The sequence below is a fragment of the Anolis sagrei genome, chromosome 4 (assembly GCF_037176765.1).
Source record: "Anolis sagrei isolate rAnoSag1 chromosome 4, rAnoSag1.mat, whole genome shotgun sequence".
Taxonomy (NCBI): domain Eukaryota; kingdom Metazoa; phylum Chordata; class Lepidosauria; order Squamata; family Dactyloidae; genus Anolis; species Anolis sagrei.
Genome location: NC_090024.1, coordinates 219243299 through 219260723, shown reverse-complemented (window position 1 = coordinate 219260723; position 17425 = coordinate 219243299). Strand labels below are relative to the sequence as shown.

Sequence of the window (17425 nt, the reverse complement as noted above, 5' to 3'; positions counted from 1 at the left end):
CTAACCTCTGAGCACTAAAGATTACCAATATACTTGTAGAGAAATAAAATGCAAAGTTATTGCTATTATTTATGCTGCTTTCATTGAAAGTAGCTAAGAAATGGAAATTAGAAAATGCCCCATGGATTTCCACTGCTTTTGGGTTGTGAGCAGACCTTGGAAAAGTTTTGGACTACCACTTCCAGAACCTCCTTGCAGTCCAAAGAATAACTTCCACAATAGGAGTTGAAGAGATTCTTGTTGGAATTGACTTCTACTGTACAAAACACTCAAAAACCTTTCTTTACAAAGATAGCGTAGGATGCATTTCAGATAAAGGGAATAAAAAACAGAGATTCGGGTATGCCTCCCTCATCCATCAAACTTTTGATTAAATTTCTAACAGCCTCAATGGAGGCTGGATGTGTAACTAGCCCTCTTCATCCCATCCTCCATTCATAATGAATATGCAAATACAAATAAAGTTGGTTCTCCACTTTTACAGATCTGTCTTCTGCGGATTTGATGATTTATAGATTTGATTAATTTGCTATCTCTTGAAATATCTAGGTCCTCCATTGCAACTCTATAGTCAACTTCTACTAGAAGTTGTGCTAGAGGAGAGATTCCTAGGGATAATACTTCTCTAAGCATGTGTAGGCCCTTCAATGTGGTCAACTTCCACAATAAAGATGCACAGGAGCACCTACAGATTCCTAGAGTGTTTTTATTTGCAGCTCTCCCACTTTCATAGGGGTCTAGCACTCTTAGCCTCACTGAGTTGGAGGGTTGACTGTCTTCCAAACACCAAAATAATCCAAAATCCAAAAAATCTCTGGCCCCAAGCATTTCAGAGAAAACAGATTCTATTACAATTGCTCTTCACTGCATTGCCAACAGAGGTGGCCCTAGGTAATTTTCAATGGTAAGCAAACAGTATTTTGGTGCCCCCCCCCCCCCCACCAATCATTGATATATATTTTTTGTTCGTCGTGAGAGTTCTGTATTTGGTTCAATTCCATCATTGGTGGAGTTCAGAATGCTCTTTGATTGTAGGTGAACTATACATCCCAGTAACTACAACTCGCATATGTCAAGGTCTATTTTTCCCCAAGAGTGCCTCAAGAGCACCCCTGGGCAAAATCAACTATACTGCAAATGCTTACTTTGCGTAATGGTTGAGCCGCCCCTGATTGCCAAATATCCCTGAATTTCTGGGTTGTTCTCTCCTGACGTTTCGCCTGCATCTATGGCAGGCATCCTCAGAGACTCCCCCCTGGGCACACAGAAGACTGGGCGACTTGGAAGGTGCTGAACAGACTGCGCTCTGGCACCACGAGATGCAGAGCTAATCATAAGAAATGGGGCTACAGGGTGGAATCCATGGCATGCAAGTGCGGAGAAGAACAAACCACTGACCACCTGCTGCAATGCAACCTGAGCCCTGCCACATGCACAATGGAGGACCTTCTTGTGGCAACACCAGAGGCACTCCAAGTGGCCAGATACTGGTCAAAGGACATTTAACCAACTACCAAGTTGCAAAATCTGTGCATTTTTTTCTTTTCTTTTTAATCTGTGTGTTTGTTTTGTTCTGTTAGAATTGAAATACAATGGTATGGTTGCTGATGACAAGATAAATAAATAAAAATCCTCAGAGGTTGTGAGGTCTGTTGGAAACTAGGAAAATTAGGTTTATATATCTGTGGAATATCCAGAGAGAGAGAAAGAACTCTTCTCTGTATGAGGTAGGCAACCTCTGAGGATGCCTGCCATAGATGCAGGCGAAATGTCAGGAGAGAATGCTTCCAGAGCATGGCCGTATAGCCTGAAAAACCTACAACAACTGAGTGATTCAGGCCATGAAAGCCTTCGAAAACACATCCCTGAATTTACTGAAGTGTTGCAATGGCTCCCACTACAAGCTGTACAGGAAAAGATCCAGACATCTTTTGTCTCCTCCAGCCTTATTTTGCTTTACCCCGCAGCTGTACAGAGCAGATTGCACCATTTGTTAGCCCTGTCGTCACTGTACTTCCCCCGGGGCTGCAGCATTAAGGCAAAAGCATGACTGTGCTTTTAGAAGAGTGCTCCGCAGCAGTGTCAGGGAGCAGAACTTAGGAGATGACAGCTGGGCAGCAGGGAGAGAGGGAGAGGGGAGGAAGAGGCACTTCAAAAGGCTCCTATGGCTGCTAACAGATTAAAAGCATATGGAAAGTTCTAAGTCGGGGCCTGAACCAGCTCACCTTTCTATTTACCACTGCACGCTTTTGTTCAGCTACCTAAGTGACAGACGACTACCTATACAGAGAGATAAAGATCAAACATTCAGAAAAATAAAGGTAACAGATGGCATGGCAAGAGCGATTGAGAATTTAGGAAAGGGTGAGTGGGGGGCAAATGAGCAAAGATGCAACTTGTTCACTTGGGAGGGTTATCCTGCCATTTTAACAGTTCTTAAGCTAGATTATATAATAGGGTATATTTTCTAATTTATCATAAAGAGTGTAGCCATCTTAAGACCTGAAGCAACACCAAAACAGATTCTTGGGGCACCTCATAGATCAGGGATGATAAAGTGAAGCCTTGGGGCAGTATTTGATTGTTTTTTGGTCCTTGACCCCATGGCCCCCAGAATTGTTTCTAAAGTGGGTCAACATTGACAGGTTATCATTCATTTTTCCTACTTGCAGGGGAAGGGCAATTGACTTTCCCCATATGCTGACATTAAAACATCTTTAAATACAAAGACTTTTGTGAGTGCAGTGTGTACTTAGAAGTACCACCCATGTGTTCGAAATAGCTTACTCCCAAGTAACAGTGTATGGGACTATATTGCAGGCAGCTGTCTTTATTCCTGAGACTATAGTAAAGAGGCATAATTAGGCCCCTTGCTCCCTTCAGTAGCATCAATTGCTGTCCCAGAATTTCTTAGTGCTTGATCATTTAATAAACTTCTGACTTTTAATGCTCAAGGAAGCTCAATCACACAAGAGCTCATTGGTTGCATTTTGCTAGTTCACTTAATGGGGGCTTCTCATTCTTCTTTCTCATAAAACAGTGAACTTCCTCTTGAATAGATTGCAATGTCTTGCGCTGTTTAACATGGGGTTGAAGAGGTATTTTTCAGAATCAGGCAAACCTCCAGCCAGTTATGATGTGCATGTGGTTTGGGAATTTTTTCGAAAGTTGATGTGGCATTCACTAAAGTGTTTCAAGGAGAAGAAAAACATTACTTGCCATTACTTTGCAAGTGATGTTAAAGACAAAGTTTTATGTAGACTAACAGACTACATAAGTTTTGGAGTCCCAAACAGTAAACAGTTTCTTTATTTTGAACAATTTCTTTATTTTGAACAATATTTTGGTTTGATTGCTGTGAGTTTTCTGGGCTGTATGGCCATGTTCTGGAAGCATTCTCTCCTAACCTTTCCCCCACATCTATGGCAAGCATCCTCAGAGGTTGAGGGATCTGTTGGAAATGAAGTAAGTGAGGTTTATATATCTGTGAAATGTCCAGGGTGGGGGAAAGAACTCTTGTCTGCTATAGGTAAGTGTGAATGTTGCAATTTGTCACCTTGATAAGCATTTAATGGCATGTATTTTCAAGGTTGCTGCCTGGGGGAATCCTTTGTTGGGAGGTGTTAGCTGGCACTGATTGATTCTTGTCTGGAATTCCTCTGCTTTTTGATTCTTGCTCTTTATTTACTGTTCTGATTTTAGAGTTTTTTTAATACTGGTAGTCAGATTTTGTTCATTTGTTCATATTTTTGTTTATATTTGTAGTTGCTACAAATGTTAACATTGTTAAATTAAATCCCCATGATTTGGAATTTAACTGACACAACCAACAAAATTTGCTTCTATTGTTGCCACAAGATTTATATTCCAAGGCTGTGGAGTTAATTAATCCTTCGATTATTATCAAGTCTTACTTCTATAGTTACACATGAATGTGTATTTTTGTAGTCATCAGTTTGAAGAAAATGTATTTTGGGATAAACTGTCAATTTGTATTAATTCCAAGCCTATGAATCCCCCTTTTCCTTCCCACTTTTCTTCTCCTCCTTCTCCTTCATTTTTAAAAATCCAAGTGTTAAGACACATTTCTCTCCATTTGGGAACAGGAGATAAGAACTGATTCTACCTGTTCCACACTGGAATCAATGTTTGTAGTCCCTTCATTCAAGACTGGCTACGTTGAGGTTAGTGACAGAATATCTTGGTAAGCTGAAATGAACCCCATTGTTTTAGCACAATATTCCCTTTTTGATACCAGATTTGGTCCGGTTTTTTTTTTGCACAGAGGCTACTCTGTTTGCCCCTTGCAGTAAGGCAGCAAGTAGGACCTAACTGTTTACAATTCCCCCAGCATCTATATACACCCTTGCCAACAGAGTTATACGTTTCATGAATCTCATGGAATGGCTGCAGTCCACAAAAAGCTTATGACATAAGAAATCCAATCACTGAATCAATGGGACTTGTTAAGTCAGCACTTATGTAAGCCCAGAGGATTCAATGCAGTTATGCTAGTTGGGAGTAAATGTGGATTTAGACTTTAAGATGCTACAAAGCATTTCTTTAAAGTAAAGAAGAGGTACAAGTAATTCCCTCTATTACTGAAGAACGAATCCAGAACATACAAGACTGGGGGATGGGGGGAACTCTTCTGATATAAGACTTTTCATTTTAGTACAAGAGCAAATGCTTTGGATTTCAAGCAGGATCAGTGCTGGTTAGTACTTGAATGGATGACTGCACATAATATCAGGTGATGCAGGATGTATTTTAGAGGAAGGAACTGGCAAAATTACCTTTACATATTGCTTGCCTAAGAAAACCCTATAAAATGAATGGGCTTGCTATAAATCATCAGCTGTGAAGAGCTGTGAAGAGCTCTTACCTACAAGAAGCACTGCCTGAACATCAAGCAAAAAGTGGGTGCTAGAAACAATATCATACGAAAGCTGACTGGCACAACCTGGGGATCACAACCAGATACAGTGAAGACATCTGCCCTTGCGCTGTGCTACTCTGCTGCTGAGTATGCATGCCCAGTGTGGAACACATCTCACCACACTAAAGCAGTGGATGTGGCTCTTAATGAGACATGCCGCATTATCACAGGGTGCCTGCGCCCTACACCACTGGAAAAATTACACTGTCTAGCCGGTATTGCACCACCTGACATTCGCCAGGAAGTAGCAGTTAATAATGAAAGGACCAAGGCAGCGACATTTCTGGCCCATCCCCTGTTCAGATATCAGCCAGCATGCCAACACCTTTAATCAAGAAATAGTTTTCTAAGATCTACAGAGACACTCACTGGAACACCTCAGCAAGCGAGAGTCCAAAAGTGGCAGGCCCAAACCCAGAACCTCAACCAATGGCTGACACCCAATGAGAGACTCCCCCCTGGGCACACAGAGGACTGGGCGACCTGGAAGGCACTGAACAGACTGCGCTCTGGCACCACGAGATGCAGAGCCAACCTTCAGAAATGGGGCTACAAAGTGGAATCCTCGATATGCGAGTGTGGAGAGGAGCAAACCACTGACCACCTGCTGCAATGCACCCTGAGCCCTGCCACATGCACAAGGGAGGACCTTCTTGCAGCAACACCAGAGGCACTCCAAGTGGCCAGATACTGGTCAAAGGACATTTAATCAACTCTCATACTCACAAATTCTGTAATCTGCTTGTTTGCTTTGTTTCTGTTAGAAATGTAATATAATTTGACTGGTTGTTCTGACACGACAAATAAATATCAGCTGTGAAAAGTGGAAGGTTAGTCAATGGATTATTATGGACATGTAGATGTATCAGCTCAGTTGCTATAAATTTTCTCCTTTTTCTTCCTCCAAGTCTATCCTGTGCAGAGTTTTTTCTTCTTCAAATGGAAAAAAAATCTTGGGAGAGGGCTTCTTTTTAATATTTTAAGCTCATTTTTCAAATTGTAGCCTGTTTTAAAAACGTGTACATATTTTTGTGTACACCTCAACTGTGCACTGCCATGTAGCAGGTGCATTTTTCTCAATGGAAAGCATGTCCAACTCCAGTCCACTTTAGGGTGGCACATGCTGACAAAAACAGAGGTGAAGACAATGACAACTCAATGAGTGGAACTTCTTATCTATAAGTTTAGCACTGTTTACTTTGAAGTTAGTACACTCAGGACTTCAGTCTAAATGTAAACCAAAACAAATGCTATCTGAACCCTCCCTTACATCCATAGATACATAAAATCCTTTTTTTAAAAACCCAAGTGATCCACTACAGGATTAAACTGATTATCAGATTCTGCTTCCGGCAATTAAATGGTTAACTTACTAGGCAGCAGATACAGGGGAAAAATCAGTAGATACTGGGATGACTGGTGATAGCCCTAAAACAATATCTTAACATGAAATCAGAGACGCAGTAACTAAAATCAGAAACACTGATGAAATGCTACGTCTGAGGAAATCAGTAATACAATGAACTCTGGCAATTTAAGTCAACATGAAAATAAACTTGGAATAGACAAGAATTTATATACATTTAAAATGGCAGATATGAGCACATCCCATTGCCAACAATTATGTCTGCAGTTAATTGAATTCAGATGCACTTTGCTATCTAGTTTCATTTAGATTCACTAAGCTACATAATTTATATGCAAGCACAAAGTTATTAGCCTCTGGCTCTAGAATTATGTATTGGAGTACCTTGTCCCAGGTCACACAGAGTCAACAGCAGAACTGGAAATTAAACCCAAGAGCTGCAAACTTTGTGCTCCCTACTTCATAGGAACATTTTTTGATTTCAATATAATAGCAAAACTTTGCAGAACTAATAAAACATCCTGTTATTTCATCATTAATGGTCATGTTGCAATATATAACAAGAGCTTTAATTTGTTATATAATAAATTCTCTGAATGCACACCTATTCTTTCATATATTGTATTTCTGATCCTGTTGACAAAGAGTACAACTGTTTTTAATGTTTTTATTACCACAGCTAGGGCTATTATAAGCAGCATAGCATCATAATTCAAATTATGGGAAAAGCTTCCAAGACATAAAACCGCATGCATGCATGCAGTGGGGTCTTATGAATTTAACTGTTCCAGGAGAACAGCCAAAAATCAACACATATACTCTTGTCACTATGCCTGGAGACTGCTTCATTTGCAGAATTTCAACCTGTTCTGCAGCAATTGTTGACAAATGATCTCTATGAGAAAAAAATGTAGCAAACCTATCAATTCATTAATCAGTTTTACTTTCATAGAGACTGTTTGAAAATACTGTCCTTGCAGAAGACATTCAAAGTGACCAAATGGCCAGTGTGTCCAATGTGGAATACATCTCACTACACTAAAACAGTAGATGCGGCTCTTAATGAAACATGCCGCATTATCACAGGATATCTACACCCTACACCATTGGAGAAATTATACTGTGTAGCCAGTATTGCACCACCTGACATTCGCCAGGAAGTAGCAGTTAATAATGAAAGGACCAAGGCAGCGACATTTCTGGCCCATCCCCTGTTCAGATATCAGCCAGCATGCCAACACCTTTAATCAAGAAATAGTTTTCTAAGATCTACAGAGATACTCACAGGAACACCTCAGAAAGCAAGAGTCCAAAAGTGGCAGGCTAAAACCCATGCCATGGCTAATTCCGAATGAGAGACTCTCCCCTGGGTACACAGAAGACCTGGTGACTTGGAAGGTGCTAAACAGATTGCACTCTAGGACCATGAAATGCAGAGCCAACCTTAAAAAATGGGGCTACAAAGTGGAGTTCACAACATGTGAGTACAGAGAAGATCAAACCACAAACTACCTATTACAATACAGTCTGAGCCCTGCCACATGCACAATGGAGGACCTTCTTATAGCAACACCGGGGGCACTCCAAGTGGCCAGCTACTGGTCAAAGGACATTGAGTATAATGCCAAGTTTTTAAACTGTGTTTTTAAAAATACATTACAACTATACATTGGGTTCACTTCTGATACCATAAATAAAACAACCAAATGGTGCCTCAGGAGAAAATATTTACAGAATCTATGTTTTCCCTATGTTAGTCAGCCCTATGTCTTCGAAATATCTCTACTCAACATGCGATTGGACAAGCACTGAGACATTCATGTCTTCTGGCTATTCTAGAACCTCAAAAGAAACCATGCTAACATATATAAACATGTATAGATGAAATTTTGTTCTGATTCAGTAATCCAAGATCCATTCATCCATACATCTGTTTTGTCCTTCTCTGTATCCGAAGGGTTGGTGACAACTGGAAGTGACATTTCTGCCAATTGGAAATTAATTCCTGTCATTTTGGAATTGGGCTGAGGATGAAAATAGGACAAGACTAACTCTGTAGAAATCAACTCTTTCTCAACAAGCGGAATCTTGATGTATCCAAAGAGACCAAGGCCACAAAGAGATGGATCCCCTATCAGCCGAATATAAAACAATCTGCTTACGCAGTGTCCCTTGATTTCCACATAGGGCCCTTCTCCACTAATGAATGCACATGGCCTGCAGGTTATTACGATTCCTATTCTAATGTGGAGAGGAAAGTGGAGAAGAAAGAGGTTGAGAGAGAGGGTGGGAATGAAATCATGAAATGAAACTAGATGTGTTGTTTTCAGCTCTCATCTACCTTTTAACAGGTCCTGGAAATGAAAACTTGCCCCTTAGACTGGATGGCGTTGCCCACCCTGATCTTTAAAAAAACCCACAGTGCTCAAGGGTAGAAATACGTCCCCACATTACAGCACACAAATCACTCCACAACAGCTGAAGAGATATTTTAGGATGTTTGCTATACTAGATAATTGCATGCCAATGGGTTCTGCTATAGCGGAAGACAAGCTGAATTAGGTAACATTTATACAAATATTTTTTAAAGGTATAATATTTAATAACTGCAAACTCCACCTTCAGTTAAATGTGTAATGGCCCATTTCCTTCCCTACTTTATGCCACATTAATGTTATTAAATTTAGCACAGCTGGCTGATGACATTTTACTGTGTGAGATGAAGGACAAGATTGTGCCTATCCAAACTGGAAAAGCCCACTGAAAAATTGTCAAAAACATGTTTTTGAGTGATGAAAAACCTTAATGAGAAGAATCCTGGACTAATGAGAATCTTTACAATTGGGGACTCATTCTACATAAAATTCACACATAGTTGATTTGTACATACTGTAAAACATTTTCTGTGCAGAAAATATTATTCATTATATATTTATGGGCAAAACAGCCACACACAAGTTTTTTCACAGAAGTTTTGAATCTTGAGTAAATGTCAAAAACTGCATGGTTTTCAAAGACCTTCTCATAGGAGGAAAAATTACCAAGATTACCCGTTGTTTTTGTCAAGAAGAACATGAATGAAGAATTTTCTACTGAGATGGAATGACCTCCTCCACCAAACCTGGCACATTTAGGAGGTCACAAGGCAAGCTGCTTAGTGCTCAGCTCTCTCTTTTGGTGCTGTCTTTGCTATCTTAAGTGATCATCTCTTTGCCTACTGGAAGGGGGAGCTCCGCAATTTAGGCTGGGAAGGTTTTCTTTTTCAGAACCTGAGGGTAGTTTGAAAAAGACATCTCTTCGTAATGTGTAGATCTGTCACATTTTCCCCTCTGCTAAAGCAAGTTGCAGGGTTATGTTTCAAAAGCCTATCCAAAGATAGCAATTTATTTTATTTTGTTTGTAATCCACTCTTCCCTGACAAGCAATTCAAGGTTGCTCACAACGTAAGTTAAAACAAAATGATGATGTTGATGATGATTAACAACAACAACAACAGCAACAACTTTATTTGTAACCTGCTCTATCTTCTCAAGGGGACTCAGGGCGGTTTCCAGAACACAAGTGGCAAACATTCAATACCATAATGAACAACAGGACAAATCAAAAGAAGAGATAAATAACATCAATATAAATTTAATGGAATATAAATTCCAATGAAAACAGTACAATAAATGAGAGATTTTTCTAGGGACACAGCAATACCACAAACACAATATAAGTAGGAGATAGTACTCTTCGATGCATTGAAGCTTCTGATTATCCAGAATCTTCTTGAATACATTAATTGCTTTTTGACTCCAAAAGCTGAAAACACAGATGAATCTGCCTATTGATTATGGTCACACATTAATTAGGCCAATATCAGGCAGTGCTTTTAACATCTAGATTGTAAAATAAATGCAAGCTAATCCAAATTCCATATATGAATTTGGAACAATTCCTTCTGTTTATGCAACGTTCTTTGTCACTGATGAAAGGTGACCATAGCATTTCAAATAAGGAACAGATTTATTTTACCACAGAAATTTTGAAGGGAAAGGAAGCCAAGCTAAGCATTTTAAAAACCTCATATTCACAGTCTTACATATACAATAGCTTATATACTGCATTTCTTTGCAAAAATATCTCAAACTTTGTGTGCCAAAATGCCAACTCTTAAGTCTTCAGTTCCAAAATACTATGTTTCATGCTTCACTCAATAGACCAATCATGCAATTCACCAGTTTTTGATGCCGCTGTGACTCTTACTATGCTAGGGACTATGCTTAACAAAAAAGGCAAATCAGGGTTAGTGAGTTCCTGGCTCTTCAGAGGCCATGGACTTCAATCCCAGCAGACTTACCTAGTATGATTCATGGCAGTGGATTATGGACATTGTTCCATGATATCTAGAGAGTCAAAGATCATCCAAGACTTCTGCAGAAGCGGAAATACCCCCAGGCTGTCCTATGTGCACTTCCTTAGAAAGCCCAAGTGAACTCAGAGGAACTTAACCTCGCAATATTCATGAGATTATAATAAAGGTCTGCTTAATCATCTTGCATGTCAACACGTATTAAGGAAATAGGAAATCAGAGGCATAATAATGTTCGTACTTTTCTCCTTTTGGCACGGTTTGTTTGCAATCACTTAGCCAACAAACCTCATCCAATCTTCTTATCCCTCCCTCCACAAAAATGGCAAGAATCACACAGTATATGTATTTGTTTCTTTCTTCTAAACAATTGCAGCAATTTACCAGAAATGCTCCAGCAAGATTATTTGGAGAATGCCCTTTTAAGCAGGCCGCAAAGCAGCATAAAAAGAAACATGTTTTTGTTTTACAAAAATGTTCCAGTTCAATATGGGTTTTTTCCTCCTGAATTCACTAAATTCCTCTTCCACAAAAACAAAAACACCACCAAATGGGAGATTCCTTTACGAATGAATAATGCTTAACCGCAAGCTAAACATGAGTCAGCAATGCAATGTGGCAGCTAAAATGGCAAACTCAATTCTGAGTTGCACAAACAGGAATATAATGTCCACAAGAATTAATGTCACAATTCAATTCTGTTTTGATCAAGCCTACGTTTGGGTACTGCGTCCAGTTCAGGTTAAGACAAAAATTGACTGAAGGATGACAAAGGGTCTGAAAAATGTGTTTCCTTAGGAGTTGGTTATGTGGAACAGAGATTAATGCCAGGTTATGTTATAGTTATGTTCTGACATTTCAAAGGTTGTCACTAAGATAATGGTGCAAACTTGTTCTTTGTTGATCTACAGCAGTGTGTCCCAACTCTGGTCTTCCAGATGTTTTGGACTTCAGTTCCTAGAATTCCTGACAGTTGGCCAAGCTGACTGGGTCTTCTGGGAATTGAAGTCCAAAACTGCCAGAGAACTAATGTTTGGAAAATACTGATCTACACAAAGGGTAGGCATATGCTGATTATCATTTTCACTCCTCTTATGCCAGGTGATAACCAGAAATGATGTTTCAGGTGGCCAGAGGTTTCTCTTATTTAGGGGTTTTTTTGTTTTGTTTTTGTTTTGTTTTTTGCATTACTTGACTGATTTAGGGTTCAGAATGCTAAACTGAAATTGCTGAGACCCAGCTTCAAATTAACAGTCAGGCATTAAGCTATCTGAGGGCTTTTCCAGACAGGCCCTAGCCCTACACTCCAGGATCTGATCCCAGGTGTTCTGCTTAAAACTGGATTATATGAGTCCCCACTGTCAGATAATCTGGGATAAGCAGAAAGCCTGGGATCAGATCCTAGGATATAATGACAGTGTAGGGCCTTTCACACATCTTAACAAAAACCTACATTATCCGCTTTGAACTGGAATATATGGCAGTGTGGACTCAGTTAACCCAATTAGAAGCAGATATTGTGGGATTTGGGGCCTTGATATTCTGGGTCAAGCCTTTGAACAATAGATGGAATAACAGGAAAGGAAATGTTTTAGTGACTGCAATGGATTGACCTGGACTATGATTTGAACCGGTGAACTGTTTTTAAATTGAATGTTTTATAATTGTTTTTTAAATTGTGTTTAATTGTGTCTGTGATTTCTAATGTACTGTGTTGGCACCTGATGGTTGCCTATTGTAAGCTGTCCCGAGTCCCTCTTCAGAGGTGAGAAGGACAGGATATAAATGCCCGAAATAAATAAATAAATAGTTGTGTGGAAGGGCCATAGAAGAGCCCTGGGAGACTTAGGCCAATCACTCTTGCTCAGCTTAATCTAACTTCTTTGTATGGTTCTCGGCTCTTTTATATAATCATGGCTGATTCACATTGAGCTCCAACCCATGTATTGTCTGTTCTCTTTTCCAATTGCAAATCCCCAAGGGCCCTTCCACACAGCCCTATATCCCAGAACATCAAGGCATGAAATCCCACATGATCTAAGTGTGGACTCAGATAAAACGGGACCCTTCCATACAGCCCTATATCCCAGAATATTAAAGTAGAAAATTCCACATTATCTGAGTGTGGACTCAGATATCCCAGTTCAATGCAGATATTGTGACATTTTCTGCCTTGATGTTCTGGGATATAGGGCTGTGTGGAAGGGCCCTCAGTCTGGGTGTACTTTTGATGTAGGGCTTTTCTACACAGCCATATAACCCATAATATCAAGACTGATAATCTACAATATCTGTTTTGAACTAGATTATCCGAATCCACACTGCTATATAATCCAGTTCAATGTGTGGAAGGGGCCTAAGTTTCCAACTAAATACAGGTTCAAGAAAGAGAAATCAAAATCTTATTGATAAAACACATTTACCACATAGTGAAGGGGTCCTCAAACTTTTTAAACAGAGGGCCAGGTCACAGTCCCTCAAACTGTTTGAGGGCCGGATTATAATTTGAAAAAAAATAATGAATGAATTCCTATGCACACTGCACATATTTTATTTGTAATGCAAAAAACACTTAAAAACAATACAATAATTAAAATGAAGAACAATTTTAACAAATAATAATGTATTAGTATTTCAATGGGAAGTGTGGGCCTGCTTTTGGCTGATGAGATAGTATTGTTATTATGTGCTTTCAAGTCATTTCAGACTTAGGTTGACCCTGAGCGAGGGCCGGTAAATGACCTTGGAGAGCCACATCCGGCCCTCGGGCCTTAGTTTGAGGACCCCTGACATAGTGTGACTTGGGATACATCTACATTGTAGAATTAATGGAGGTTAACACTATTTAACTACCATGGCTCAATGTTAGGGACTAATGGGAATTGTAGTTTTATAATGTCTATAACCTTCTCTGGTAAACAGTGAGCTGATACCTCACCAATCTAAAGATCCCTGGATTTCATAGCATTGAGCTATGGTGGTTAAAGTGGTATCAAACTGCATTAATGCTATATTGTAGATGCACCTAGATCTGATATACAACCCCTAGAAGCTGTTTAGTTATGATGATTTTTCTTTCACCCCTCTTCTTGGCATTGCTCCCAAACCAACCTGTAACTCGAGTTAATGCTTATTTTGCAAAGCTGACAATTTTTCAAAAGCTGCAAAATGATTTTTTTTCCCAAGGTGACTCTGCGGGCACAGTTCCACAGACTGTTTATACTCCTGAGTACTAACTGTCTACTGCTGACATGACCAAACTTTTAAAGCCCCATCAGATTTTTGGATTTGATAACTCCTTTGTTAATGCTGTGCACACAGGCCTCAGGGAAAGCAGATAGATTCCAATTCTCTCAAGCCTTGAGTAAGCCAAATCCCACAACATCATAAGAAGGAAAAAGAGGGAGGGGGGGGGGGGAGAATAAGAAAAAAATAATCTTTCAAAACATGGAATTGTAATCATAGCAGTAAAATTAGGGAATAAACAAGAAGTGTCAGTTTTGTTTTAATAGAATGACTTTTTGCTGTTTTATGTTCCAGAGTAAAATTGTCTGTTCCAAAGGAGCACCAAGAAAAGGTTGTGTGAATTTTAACAGACAAGGAAACAAGACAGAAGGCAAGACAAGGAGACAGCCTGCCAAAAAGAAGACTGGAATTTTAAAGCTACAGAAGAAATTAGTTTCACTTCTTTCTTCTAAAGCAGCGTTTCTCAACCTGGGGGTCAGGACCCCTAAGGGGGTTGTGAGGAGGCTGTCAGAGGGGTTGCCAAAGACCACCAGAAAACACATATTTCTGATGGTCTTAGAAACCCCTTTGGCAGAGAAGGCTGAAGGTCTCTCGCCTGTCCTTCTCTTCCTTTTTGGAAACAGACAGTGAATCCTCCCACCAAAAGCCCTCTTCCTGTGGTGATTAGCCAGCCACTCAGCTGGCTTCTCAGCTAAGGGGAGGGCTGTTTCTGAGACTCCAAGCAGGGAGGGGAGAGCAGGCATGGTCGGCGCATGGCAGCGTGGTGTGCATGTGCGGGCAAGGTAGAGCATGAAAGGCTGGAGTGAGGTTCATGCCATCAAGTCCCGTCATGGCAGGGAGGAAAAACCCCGTGCGACATGGGACTGAGAGTGGCCTAGTACTCATGCCAAGTCTGATCCAGACACATTGACCTTGAGTTTTGGAGTTATAGTTCACCTACATCCAGAGAGCACTATGGACTCATCTGAGTGCACAGTACACTCTAGATGTAGGTGAACTACTCCAAAACTCAAGGTCAGTGCCCACCAAACCCTTCCAGTATGTTCTGTTGGTCATGGGAGTTCTGTGTGTCAAGTTTGGTTCAGTTCAATCCAATTGTTGGTGGATTTCAAAATGTTCTTTGATTGTAGATTAATTATAAATCCCAGAAACTACAACTTCCAAATGACAAAATCACCAGTATTCAAATTTGGGCAAATCAAGTGTTTGTGCTAGATTTGGTCCAGGGAATGAAAATGCATCTTGCATATCTGATATTTACATTACGATTCATAACAGTAGAAAAATTACAGTTATGAAGTAGCAACAAAAATAATTTTATAGTTGGGGGTCACCACAACATGAGGAATTGTATTAAGGGGTCATGGCATGAGGAAGGTTGAGAACCACAGTTCTAAAAGCTATGCTTGATACTCCATAAAATAAAATAATCAGGTTTTTAATTCCAACATTTATTTGGTCCATTTTAGGTCTTTACCTAAAACTAAGGGCTTTATGATTATGAATTTAATACCATGGTTGTGAACTATCTTGGTAATGTTTCCTTAAAATGTGGCATACTTTAAAAAACTGAAATGCTATAGTGAATCATAACAATAATACTATACACAGTAAACAAACATCTGATAAAGTCAACAAACAAACAGCAATCGGATTATTTGCAGTAGCAACTAACCGCTTCTAAATAGGGAAACCCATGCATTTTAGCCTTGCACCAAAATCTCAATAAATTTGGTACATGGGATTTCTCGTGGGAGATGACATTACAAAGTAAAGATACAATCAGAGAGAAGGCCCTACACCACCACTTGCAAACTTTCCTTAAAGGTAGGATAATGATATGGGACTTTCTCTCATAGAGTCATAAAATCACAGCAAGGGAAGGAGTCTCATGGTCCACTGAACCTGCTGCCCAAAGCAGGATTTAAATTAGCTGAGCGTTATCTTTCCTTCACTCTCTTCCACTTTAAAATGACATTTTACCTACCTGTTTTAAACCAAGCAGGAAATGATTATTTACTTTTCCTATTTAGTTTAAAACAAGTGTTTGGTTCGCAATATTTTAACATCTTTCTTAAATTTTCCCATGTTATCTGTGTGGCCACCATTTCACTATTCCCAAAGAAAACACGAGATTAACTATTTGGACAATTTCCCCACTATGTGATAATGCACAGAAGAGACAGAAAGGCATATATCCAAAAGATGAAATCTCAGCACCCATTGACTGGAGATATTTCCAGTAAAGTACTTTTGCTTTGGTTAGAGAACAGGCCAACTTCTCAAAACCTCAAGCCTAACATGCCACACACTATCCAAAGCCAAAATAAACCATGCCAGATCTTTTTGTTTATGGACTTTGGTGAATGGCTAATTATACAAATACTCAGACATATGAGAGGGAATAAATTATCTATGTCACATGCCACCCTGCAGCATGAGCACTGTTTGGTTGCTAGTGCTTTCCAAGGTTTAGCTGGCTCTCAGACTAGTCTCAAAACCCAAACCTACACAACCAATGGAATTATACCAGTCAATTCAACACAAAGATGTAATCAAAAACCCAGCAAACTTCTCACATACCACATAATCAGGTCAGTGCATGGAGAAACCTCTGGTAGAGAATACAAAAGTCCAGCTCTTCCAAAAGACCATAATGGGAAAGAATAGGAGGCAATGACACTACCTCTGATTACATTCTTATTTAGCTGGGCTAGCTGTGCTGATATTGAGCCATCTCAGCCTTTCTCAACAAAGGTCTTGGAAATTAGCAAGACTCCTTTCCCTATTATAATTTTGTCCTGGTGTTGTGCTGGCATCCTTAACATAGATCTTACACAATGCATATTTTGGTCTGCTCAACACCACTCTGTCAGATTATTCTGTCAATAGAGACCAGACAGCAGAAAAGGGTTCCGGATGACTCACTCTTGCATCTTTGAGTTAGACCCGTCGCAAACTAGGCTCCTGCGGGAGCAAACCTTGCCAGCACACCCCTGATGTCATGAGACTCCGCCTCTCGCCCCGCCCTTTCTCCGCCCCTTTCTCCCTGCCAGGCATGGTTTTTCCTTTGCTAGGGCAGCATTGCCAGCGTACTCTCTCAGTTGGCAGAATTCAACTGAGAGAATACGCTGGCAATGCTGCCCTAGCAAAGGAAAAACCACGCTGGCACAGAGAAAGAGGCGGAGAAAGGGGCGGAGAGAGAGGCGCAGTCTCATGACGTCAGGGACGAGCTGGCAAGGTTTGCTCCCACAGGAGCCTAGTTTGCGGCGGCTCTTAGAATTACACATCCTGAGTCAATTGATGAACATTTACATGGTAAATTTGCTTTCAAAGTGCAGAATTGTTTGTGGACTCTGAAGAAAGTTGATATATCAATAAATGTAGTACAACCCTCATATCTTCATATCCTTTTGGACTTTTTGTGGTTATGTAAAACCACAGATAATGGTAGACCCGATTGAAATGAAAGACTTATGGTCCTGGAAGACCTAGAAAATTTCTAGAGAGGACATATTTT

General features: G+C 40.0%; 1 protein-coding gene across 4 annotated transcripts in view; it reads right to left on the bottom strand.

Annotated features, from left to right (window-relative positions):
* Nucleotides 1–17425, bottom strand: part of EYA2 (EYA transcriptional coactivator and phosphatase 2) — a 177715-nt gene that overhangs the window by 115229 nt on the left and 45061 nt on the right. Inside the window, exon 1 of one of the 4 annotated variants that reach the window (XM_067468174.1) lies at nt 10648–10709. The exons of the other annotated variants lie outside the window; for them this stretch is intronic. Coding sequence (XP_067324275.1) covers nt 10648–10661 — 14 coding nt within the window. The 5' untranslated portion in view covers nt 10662–10709. Of the gene's footprint in view, nt 1–10647; nt 10710–17425 lie in introns of those variants that run through there. 4 annotated transcript variants of the gene reach the window in all.